Source organism: Myxocyprinus asiaticus, chromosome 42, assembly GCF_019703515.2.
Source record: "Myxocyprinus asiaticus isolate MX2 ecotype Aquarium Trade chromosome 42, UBuf_Myxa_2, whole genome shotgun sequence".
Taxonomy (NCBI): Eukaryota; Metazoa; Chordata; class Actinopteri; order Cypriniformes; family Catostomidae; genus Myxocyprinus; species Myxocyprinus asiaticus.
The window spans coordinates 22,536,244-22,548,091 of record NC_059385.1 but is presented as its reverse complement, the minus strand read 5'-3'; the positions used below and the strand labels follow the sequence as shown (position 1 = coordinate 22,548,091).

General features: G+C 37.4%; 1 protein-coding gene across 2 annotated transcripts in view; it reads left to right on the top strand.

Moving 5' to 3' along the window:
* Positions 1–42: 42 nt before the first annotated feature.
* LOC127432785 (BCL2/adenovirus E1B 19 kDa protein-interacting protein 3-like) overlaps positions 43–11,848 on the top strand; it is a 31,451-nt gene continuing 19,645 nt past the window's right edge. The window contains exon 1 of one of the 2 annotated variants that reach the window (XM_051684206.1): positions 43–1,890. In XM_051684206.1, coding sequence (XP_051540166.1) covers positions 1,815–1,890 — 76 coding nt within the window. In that variant the 5' untranslated portion in view covers positions 43–1,814. Of the gene's footprint in view, positions 1,891–7,984; positions 8,482–11,848 lie in introns of those variants that run through there. The other variant, XM_051684204.1, reaches the window with a different exon arrangement.

Below are 11,848 nucleotides of genomic sequence, written 5' to 3'. Positions count from 1 at the left end.
CACCCTCATGGTGCCCCAGAGAGCTTTATTTGGTACAAACTGGCCTGTGGCAAGCATTGTCACTTGCTGTGTTTGCCGTTTAGTCTTACGTCTACACTTAAGCACATACACTCCAATCGGACTGCTCACTCATGTAAGAGTCTTACAGCCTTGCAGGATTTATTTTCCTTTATGATCCATACCCACTTTCTGTCTACACTGTTTCTCTCTCAAGAGTTACAAGATGAAAAAGATTATAGAGATTATGGTAATGAAATGGTATTTATAAACTGAACAAACAAATAAATCAGAGTTGTGTCCTCTTTTAGATATGCAATGCAGAACCATTGAAAAGCTGAGGTGGAAATTACATTAAAAATCCAGCTGGTTTAGCCATAAATGTGTGCCAAAAACACAATCCGGGTGTCAAAATATGGAAGACTTTTGAGATCCATGTTCTATATTCTAGTTTTGCAATTAAAAAATACACATAAAACAGTAGATTTCCACACACTTTAATGGGTTGGTCCCAATGAGTTGACCGCAAGCGTTTTGAAGCCAAATTTCCCCTTTCAGCTGCTTTGTATGATTAGAGTTGAAGTTTGTGAGATGGAATTGGATCTTCAATTAGCTGCTTTGACCATTTAATTACAAATTACCTTCTCCCATCATGTGAAGGCAGAAAGTTGCCCACAAAATGTTTTGTTTTTGATTGTTGATAGGATTGTTAAAGGAATATTCCAGGTTCAATATAAGTTGAGATAAATCGACAGCATTTGTTGCATAATGTTGATTACCACAAAAATGAATTTCAACTTCTCTCCTTTTCTTTTAAAAATAGCAAAAATCTGGGTTACATTGATGCACTTAGAATGGAAGTGAATGGGGCCAATAATAATTATATATAAACTTTAAAATACTGTTTCAAAAGTATTGTCAGAACGCGTAAACAATATGCATGTGAACATGATTTTAGTGTGATAAAATCGCTCCCTAATCTTTCCTGTGTAAAGTTATAACCAGTTTTATAACATGGTTGCCATTACGAAGTAACGTCGGTGACAAATAACGAAGTTCATCTGCCTAGAACTTTTAACAGAGGAATTAAAGGAATATTCAATACAAGTTAAGGTCAATCAGCAGCATTTGTGGCATAATATTGATTACCACAAAAATTAATTTAGACTAGCCCACTCTTTTATTTAAAAAAAAAAAAAGAAGCAAAAATCTGGGTTCCAGTTAAGCACATACAATGGAAGTGAATGGGACCAATACGTAAACATTAAAATACATGTGTGTTAACGATTTGAGTGTGATAAAATAATTTACTAACCTTTTCTGTGTTAAGTTATATTCAATTTCACAACTTCGCTACCATGACGATGTAATGTCAACAAACCCTAAAATGACAATTTCAAAACTTTACAGCTCAAATAATACACGAGTTTTAATAGAATAATTAATGTAAATGCATTTATAAAATTACAAGCTTCACGGTTCTGCCTTTAAACCCTCCAAAATTGGCCCTATTAATTTTCCCTTTTTTTTTTTTTTAATCCACGTGCTTCTGTGTTTTCCCAAGAATTTGAAACCCCGTCGCTCCATTACGTAATCTTAGTGCCTTTGTTATCAGAGGCGGCGATTCTGTTTGCGTCATTTTAGCGCTGCTGGAAATCTGCCCTCCGCTCGACTGTTCTAAGATCAGCCACCAAACGCAATTGTTTCAGTGATAGCGTTCGGTCAATAGAACGTCCGTTCCGCGGTCAGACTCAGTCACGCGTGTGCGCGCAGGTCCGAATGAGCGAGCAAAGTGTGTTCGTGCAGTACTGACAGTTATGCAAGCCGCCCTGCACAGAGCCACGATGTCCTACACTGCTGCTCAAGAAGACAACGGGGATCCTGGATTAAACGGTACAAACAGTCGGAGCGCCCGGTTTTATTGTATTGTCATTTGTATATTCTGTTAGAAAAGCCTGCGACGTGTCTGAATTTGTGTTTTTCAACACTTTTCATTGCTTTGCTTAATGTAGAATTTTTTGTTCGTTTAAGTCAACATTTCTTTGCCAGAAACATGGCTGTGGGAGGGGTTTGCTGTAAGAGATGTGTGTCGTGTTCGTTGATAAGCAATTTGACCAATGGCTGTGGAGGATTTCTTTTGAGGCGGGCGTTAGAATGTGATTGACTTGTGCCTAAACCAATAATGTACCGGACGTTTTAAGAAGGCTGTCCAAAGCAGATGTCAACAAGGCGAGATCTCTAACTAGAGCAACTCGATAATGATGATTGAGCGGATGCTCGAAACCCATTTTTCTTTGTTTCGTTTATTGTAAATGTGCTTCTCTTTTATGTGGAAGTGAACAGGCTCTAAAGAAGAGCTGTTTGTTGTGTATTATTTTATTTGAAATGTGACACGTGCCAGCTAATGTAATGTCTTTGTCTGAAACATGCGAGATTGACAACAAACTGGTCTAGTAATTGACAAAAATAAATTCCCTATGACCAGCAGGGTTGGGAGGGTTACTTTTGAAATGTATTCCACTACAGATTACAGAATACATGCTGTAAAATGTAATTTGTAACGTATTCCGTTAGATTACTCAAGGTCAGTAACGTATTCTAAATACTTTGGATTACTTCTTCAGCACTGGTAGATTTTTCACTTGTTTTGACTATAAAAACTCTGCCAGCACAGTAAGACAAAATACACGTTAAAAATACATTCTCTGAAAAACCTAAATATCTTATGCAGTGTTGTTTCTAAAACAAGATAAAGCAAATTGATCTTGTTTTAAGGATTTTTAGATATTTTTACAGGAAAACAATACACAAAGTATTATCAAGAATAAGATTTTTGCCCTAATATTAAAGGTTTTACTAGAAAAAAAGAAAATATGATCCAACGTGAATTTTCTTGATAAAAACAATATGATCGTACCTGGTAACATGTGCATGTAAAATGGCTAGAAATAGCATTTTAGCTTAGCGTAAAGCTGACAATTTACACAAGGTTTATTTCTATTTCTTCTGCTCCTAACTTACTTCAGACTTACCTCTCTGTCTGCTCGAAGAATGTAACACATCATAAGAAAGTGTTTCACCGCTGTTCAAATGCACTTTGGATAGCATCATTTATATGTATACATGTTTCCCATCTGAAAGGACTAAATATTAAATGAAACAAATGACAGTAAAATGCAAAGTAATCTCTTCAGTAATCAAAATACTTTTTGAATGTAACTGTATTCTAATTACCAATGATTTAAACTGTAACTGTAGTGGAATACAGTTACTTATATTTTGTATTTTAAATACGTAATCCCGTTACATGTATTACATTACTCCCCAACCATCTATGACTTTACTGACCACCGTGTGATGTTACTCGCTAGCTAATTAGTAATTTACCTCATAGACCAAAAAGTTTTTGAGGCTGCACAAGTATCTCTTAGCATATGGAGTCAGGCCATACATTCGTTTGTCACAAATCTCATATTATAGCCTAATTTTTGGTTAGTCCATGTACTTCCAAGCCCGCATCCGTTTATCCGTTTTGAGAGTCAACATACAATTTTTGGTAACAAAACAAGCGAAAATTACTAGTTGCACTAAAGTTAGAGATAACTCCTGTTGTTATTCCTGATATTCCTTCTAAAAAACGAAGAGCAGACTGCTACATCTGTCAATGTGTAAATATTAACATCACGGCTTTTGGGAAAGTGTACTAAAGGTGTCATATATTGCATCAACAGTAAACAACCAATCACTAGTAAAATCCTGAGTTGGCTGGCACCAGCCCTTACAGCTGTGACCCTGGTTCAGGAAGCCAGTGTATGAATTCCATGAATATTAACTAAGTAACATTCACCCAGCAAGACTAAATTTATTGAGAATGATATAGCTGCAGGTAGAGCACCAAAATCTGTGAGCTCCAAACCTCACCTAAACCCTTTTCCTAACCCTAACCATGTGTGGAAGTGTCGCCCCCTTTTGGAGCTGGCACAACACCCTTCTTGAGCAACCACGCCCCCTTCTGGAGTTACCCCCCCCCCACCGGAGATTTCCGGGCTGCAGTTATATTCTTCTCCCTCATTCAGAGATCACCTTTTCCTGACCAACCACTGGGCTGTGCCATGATGATTCAAATTGCCTGAGTTCTGTTTCTAGTCTTGAGACGCAATAGAAAATACAATAAAAAAAAACTACCAAAATAAGAAATCCAGACTAGAGGTAGACCGATTTAACAGATACGATATCTAAGTTGGGCAATACCTGCCGATATCCGATTAATCAACCGATAGTTTTTAAAATTGAAAAAATAACACTCAAAGTAAAATAGTGCTGAGCTATTTAATAAATAAAATAAAATAATATTTTAAAATATTATTAAAAATAAACAGTACTGACTGAACCAAGAAAAGGTATTGTACTTTTTTAAATGTAATAAATATATAAATATTAATATATATGAAATAATATTCGAATTTTAAAGTCAGCTGATTTTTAAATTGACGTTGTTTCCTTAGTCCACAAGAGGGCACAATAAATACATAAACCATTCAGCACCGTTATATTATTGCATAGAACATTCCTATTCTGGCTGTTAAAAAAAGAGCATTTCATTTTCAACTAATGTGCATAAGTTTTAGTTGGTCCATATTCTCAAATGTTAAGTCAGAAGTAAAATGAGGGGGGAAACTCTTCACTAGACAGTTCACATGGTGTTACACTTGCACTGATTCCTACTACTCCAGACTCAAGCTTCATAATAACAGCAAAATACCACATTGTTTTTTACTGTTGTATGTAGAGTAGCAATATTCACAGATAGCAGTGGTATTCGGCTGAACTCTGTGGTGAAGCGGCTCAGACTATGAGCCCAGGCCAGGGGCTGTTCAGACAGACGGTACACAACAGAATGGAACCGAACACGAAGATCTCGAGACACACATTTCCAAGTTGAACATCTTTCCTGACAAAGCATTTAAACAACTCATTGCTTATTCTGAGAAACGCTTATAAGAGAGCAAGCTGCAATGGCCAAAGACCTCCACCAACTGTAAGGGTCTGTTCACACCAAACACTTTTGCAACCATCCATTTGTTTTTCTATGTAAACGCATGCTAAACGAACATCTTTGTTTCCCTTTGTTTTTGTTTATTCAGCGTCTCGTGCAGGAATGCTGTTTTTTAGATGATGTGTCTAATTAAAAAGAACTTTAAAAGCATATTGAGACACCTGCTTTCTATTAAACTATATTTTTTTGCGCTGTGTCTAGCCTTTTTTAGCGCAAGAATCATCGTCATCGTATTACAGTGAGGATAAAAACATTTTTTCATACATTTCTCTCGGCTGCATGAAGATATTAATTTGCTTTCTCATGTCACAAGCTTTAAATATGCAACTTAGCTGGCTAACGAATGCATAAACGTGACCATCTGGATATAAACTAATGCAAATAGATGGTAATAGATGGTAACAATCGTGACATTTAAACATTTGGGTAGGACTTGCGTGTATTTTTGTCACATTGTTCTAACCGCTTGAGGTTAGCTTTAATATTAGCATCCTCTCAGCTTTGTCGGCAGACATGCTGCTGTTCTCTACTAATGCAGCATCTAATCAACAAGTTAATTATTTTATAATGATATGAAAACGTGTACTGTAGTGTACCGTATACATACCTTTTCGTTGTTGATGTTTTAAATCAACATCTGAAGTGTTCCGCTCCATACAGAGTGTAGTCTCACATGTCAAAACAAACACAACAAGGCATCAGTGAAGGGATAGTTTTATTTAGCCTCTAGAGGCCGCTCTCGTACTGTATAACAACAGCGGATCCTTCGCAGCCGCTCCAGCACTGGACGCAACGGGGAAAAACTATCGGTGTAGATTTTTGCCGATAACCGATAGTTCCAGAAATCTGTTATCGGTGCTGATTAATCAGCAAAAGTGATATATATTGGTCGACCTCTAATCCAGACAGAGAACAACAACAATTTAAGTGTTATTTGTAGTAAAAATGAATCTCAGGCGTAACTTTTGTTGGCTGACATAACAACTCAAAGTAGTTAAAGGAATATTCTGTGTTCAATACAAGTTAAGCTCAATCAACAGCATTTGTGGCATAATAATGATTTCCAGAAAAAAAAATATTTCTGCCTGCCCCTCCTTTTCTTTAAAAAAAGGACAAATCTGGGTTACAGTGAGGCACTTACATTGAAAGTTAATGGGGCCAATTTACCGCCAAAGAACGTCTATAGCTATGTTTCCATCCAAGTTGTGAATTTTTATATGGGAAAAAAATATTGTAAAAAACTGATTGAATGTTCCACAGAGATCAGACATAGCTGGCAAACGATAACTGCTCTGAAGTTTTTTCCATAACACTGCACTTTCCCTTGGTGTTCAACCTTCGATGGATTTGTAGTGACAAAATTTAGACATCTAAATGAAGATTTCCGCCACAGGTATTTGTTTGTACATGCAATAATTATGTAATTTATTTATTGAAGGTAAAATACGTTTTTGGAAGTTCAAATAATCCATTAAAATTCCTCTTGGATCAAAAATCTAAGGGGTTGCATACTGCCTCAGTCTAAATGGGCATGATGCTTCTTATGGTAACCCAGCTTATGGGACCGCTGCATTATGCATTTTGTTGCTTACCTTGTAGGCTCCCCTTGATAGAAGGGCTCTGGAAAAACAGCGCAGATGGACGCACGTGTTCGGTGTGAACAACAATCAGGTGCCAATTAATGAACAGAAAGGCGTGGCTAATGAATATTGAATAGTTGAAGTACATTCAGCATAACATAGTTCATTTTTATGAACTAAGCCTTCACCATAGTAGGATTCATAATTTTGAAATCAGATGATGTTTTTTTCTCTTTTCTGGCAAAAGCGACAGTGTGTTGATAGTTGATAGAGTCAGATGGTTTTCAGTAAATAGAATTGGTAGTAGGGAATTTGTTGATTTTTGAGACCATAAAATATCAGTTTCAGTATTCAGTATTTTCCATGTAAACTAGGTAACTGTGTCATGAGGATAGGAGTGGCGTTATGGCTGTTATAGACCTTATTCACAGCAGTGGCATCTTTGATTTTTGACCGGAATGACAACGAGACTGAGAGGAATAGTCTCTTCAATGGGCTGTATTGTAGTTTAAAGTGTTTTTGGATTATTCTGCGGACAAAATATTAAAAACATATCTGTTCAAGAACATTCAATACAAAAAACACCAGACAACATGAGTTGTGGAAAAGTCAGATGGGCTCTAGGAGCTTTTTACAGCTTTATACCGTGCGTGCCATTGAAGAGATGGTAAGTCTATCCCTCAGAGCCTTGTTTTCATTCCTGTTAAAAAAAAGATGCCACTACTGTGAATAAGGTCTATGGTGTTGTATCAACATGTTATGGCTGCCAATGCCAAATAATGAAAAAAAGACTAAAGGATTTAACTTTAAGGAAGAAAACCCTAGAAGCCCTAGAAGTTCAAATTTAGGGAACAAGAGGATAACCCAGGATTAAATTAACCCAAGGGTTTAAATTACAAAGATTATGATTATGTGGCAATATTTTCCCTTCAGCCTTTGATTTTTGAGTTTTTCTAACTGAGAATAAATTGGACCTTGATATGTTTTTTATAATTATCTGTAACTTTCGAGTTCGTCTTTTTTTTCATTAGGCTACAGTCTAAAACTGCATCATCAGCACCAGTTTCTGAGAAAACGTAATTGGTTTTCTGCAAATTAGACTGACTTGGCCAGATCTGATTCTGAATGCAGTAATGTGTTGACCACAGCGTTAAAATGCACTGTTGCTGGAAAATAGTGAACTGGAGAAGTTCTTTACAGACATGTGGTCATAAAGTGAAATGACACCTTTGTGTTGACCAAACCCTTTTGGTGTAATAGATGGGCAAATCTGGGCTCAGCGTTTTGGCTTGCACTGTTGTGACGGCATGACGACTGCTAGCTGGAGGACGTGTGAAGAAACTTTGCCCACAGTTAAAGCTGTAATAGGGCGAATCTCACAAAACCTGTCAAGTACCAGTACATGTCCAGGTTGTATATCACATATGTCACAAGAAAATTAAGCCTATGTAAAGGCTCATTTAGATTGATAGCTTTGTGACATGATTTTCAAGACAATTAAGCACCCCTCCCCTATTCTCATTAATATGAAAAAATGTATAATTGTAAAGTATTTATACGTCATGGTAGTGTTTGCTGCACTGCTTTTATTCTGATATTGTTTTAAAGTAATAGTCTAATGAAAATTCTCATTAATAATACTAAGAATTACATACAGAACTCAAAAGTCAAATATCCAGACACATTACAGTAATAAGGATTAAGGACAGGATTAAAAAATAAAATAAAAAATATTTATGTTGGTTTTTTGTCACAATTTATATTTTTTTACTTTTCATATGTTAGTGCAGATAGCGATCAACATCAATCATTTTGGAGTCATTTTGCTTCTGCATTTCATCAGTACCGGTAAGCAAGGATAAGTCTTATTAAATCGCATACAGAAGCTGTGTCTCATTTCGAAGGCTGCACGCTAGGTAGGACGCGTCCTTTAAAGGCTGCAGTATACCGAGCATCCTCCTTTAAACAAGCCTCGTTTAAACGAGATGGCCTTCGTAGGACAAACGGAAACAGAACATAACATGGTTGCTATGACTCTTTAACAACCGCGAGAGCTGGGGGCCCGGGTAGTTCGGCGAGTATTGACGCTGACTACCACCCCTGGAGTTGCGGGTTCGAATCCAGGGTGTGCTGAGTGACTCCAGCCAGGTCTCCTAAGCAACCAAATTGGCCCGGTTGCTAGGGAGGGTAGAGTCACATGGGGTAACCTCCTCGTGGTCGTGATTAGTGGTAGAGAGTAGCATGAGCCTCCACATGCTGGGAGTCTCCGCGGTGTCATGCACAACGAGCCACATGATAAAATGCACGGATTGACTGTCTCAGAAGCGGAGGCAACTGAGACTTGTCCTCCGCCACCTGAATTGAGGTGAGTAACCGTGACATAAGAGAGTTGCTTTAAGTGACAAGGGAACAAAGTCCCTTTGGAAGGGAATGTATGAAGTACATTTTAGGAGAGAATGATATAGAGAGAGAAGAAAATAGATTTTACAGGTGTACTTTTAGTCTTTAATACTTTATTTTAATTATATATTACTATAATTATACATATTATATACTAGTCTGCACCCATCTACTGAGGTACTCCAACTTGGGAATTAACATTAATTGCATTTGAACATCATATTTTTTGTCAAATTGGCGTAATTTTTTTTAGACAAGTGATGTTCATTTCCTTTGAAGCAAAGAATTGTGGGTTGTGAGTACCCATAAAGGATACACCTCATGCATCCTCTGAATTCCCATGAAAGAAGGTTGCATTCGAAGGCTGCATTCGGAGTGGCCTACTCACTTTTCTGAAACGAGACCGCCTCTATGACGTATGCGGCCGATAAATGCGACCTCCAGAGGACACAGCCTTTGAAATGAGACACAGCCTGAATCTGAACAACTGAACTTTTGATCTATGTTTATTTCCTGATGATAGCCAATGCAGCTTGTTCCACCATTGGCCAGAATGTTCAGCTTGCCTGGTGTCATGGCAACAATGTTTATGTCAGTTGAGTAAAGCAAAGGTCAACAGACAGGAGCACAACTCTATGGGTCTGTTCCAAAACCTAGTGAGCTGCTTACGTAGACAGCATTTTAAGGCACCATAGACATTCTCCCGATGCAAATGTTGTTCAGAAAGGCTGTTCCAATATTTATGCTGCCTTCTAAGATACTTACTTTTGGCCAAAATCTAAAGCAGCATTGCCATGAATCCTTTGTGGAGAAGGCCATTTTATAATCCATTGCAGTGAGCTAATTAAAAGTCCATCCAAGATGGCAGACAATGCAGAAAAATAAATTAGTTATAAAATATTTTATACCCAAAAGTATTGATAAAAAATGTTTAATCTAAGATGGTCTATTTTACACATTGTGTGTTCTGTGTGTGTATATATATTTGTATGCTTGTTAGAGTATCGCATCATAAGCTTAGCAACATGTTAACGCCAAACTCTATTGAAATCAGTTAAGTCTCTTGTAAGTGAGGAACGCTATTTGTATGATGCTGAGAGATGCTGCCTATGTAGAGTGTTCAGTATTGTTCACTTATGAGGTTCCTTTTTTGGTTAGGATACTCCCTTTGGTGCTGTTCACACAGAAAGCGTTCCTGTATTTTAAAAAGCTAGACATAGTGCAACACAATGGAACAAAAAACAGGTGGCTTTAGTCGCATTTTTAACTTGACATGGTGCTTGACAACTTGACAAAATGTGGCACTCCTGCATGAGACCCCTTACAAAAATTGAGAGTGCACTGCAAATTTTCCACAAACTTGCCACAAATTCGCAGCAGATAATTTTCACATGCAAAGAACTTAACGGCAATCTTGCGGCAAATTGTCCATTGTTGCCAAAGGTTTGCCGGAGGTTCACCACTACCAGTGAAATGCTGCAAACTTCTGGCAAATATTTGCAGCTAGTTTAGGTTTTTTGTATGGGACGCTGAAATAATAGCGGGACACGGGACAACGCAACGGTCAAAAATGTTGGTCTAGTGTGTTTAAATAAAAAACAATTCAAAAACAGCTCAGATGTACACAGATGAGAGTGCATGGGCAACGCAGTGCAGTCTATTTGAACATATAACGTGTCCTTGCGATGTCTGTACTGTGACTGTAACGAACCTCAGTACTCAAGGGGGCGATAGAGTTACCTTCAAGTATACCTTCACAAAATACCTTTATTATTCAGGTAAGTTGCTCTAAATATATTGACCTTGCATTACTTGCTAATCAATATTCTCTTCAAACTGTTGCTTTGCTATGACAGTAGTTAACTTGAAAAAGATAACTCACCATAGAAGTGGACAGTTCACACTAATGCCCCCCATTGCGGGAACTTTGAGAATGCAACGTGTACTTGCGTTGTGTTATGAATTGCCGCTCTGACACATTTTGGAATGCAACAATGCAGAAATCAAGCTTGCAAAGCTAGAATCACCTGTGTTCATGTCAACCTAGTCTCATAGAATGAACGTTACTTTAACTACATTTTTGCAAACTGAATTTTATGTGCCGCTTTCTATATTTCCAGTTGAAATTAACACTAGGAGCATTACAACAACTATGCATTTTATTCACTTTCACACAATCACAACAACAACGTTTGATTATGACTTTATAAACACTTATTTTTCACACTATTACTCACACACTGCTATGTTATGATATTGACACACTTTTACTCTAATGCATTATTTGAAAAACATTTTAACGCTTGTATTACAGACCCACCTACATTTACACACTTATTCCAATGCGATTAGCTTGCACGGTAGCTCACCTAAGAGTGTGGGACTTTGATCTCGGAAGACCGTTGCTCGAGCCCAGCCAAAGACGCTCAAGACGAAAGGGAATGTAAAACCAAAGTAACAGAAGCGACATGAAATTACATGGTTGTTTCAGAAAAGAAAAATGCTTTTCATGTTGAATTTGCTTTTAAAACACTGGTTAGGATTCAGTGTTGGTTAAGGGTAAGGATATCTGTTTTGTTCACCTCTCATTTATCATTTAGTACGCTATTGGTTAGGTTTAGGTTAACGTTTTAGGTTAGGGATGTACGTTTTATTCAGTAAAACCTCTATCTAATGTTCACCTTACAAACCTCGTCTGATTACAACATCATTTCACTCGTTTTTGGCACCCCTTACTGGATATTTCACTGGGAAACTGCAGCCAAGTGTGTAAAACAGCAAGAACTTTGGTTTGCAAACATGTTGCCATTGAGCC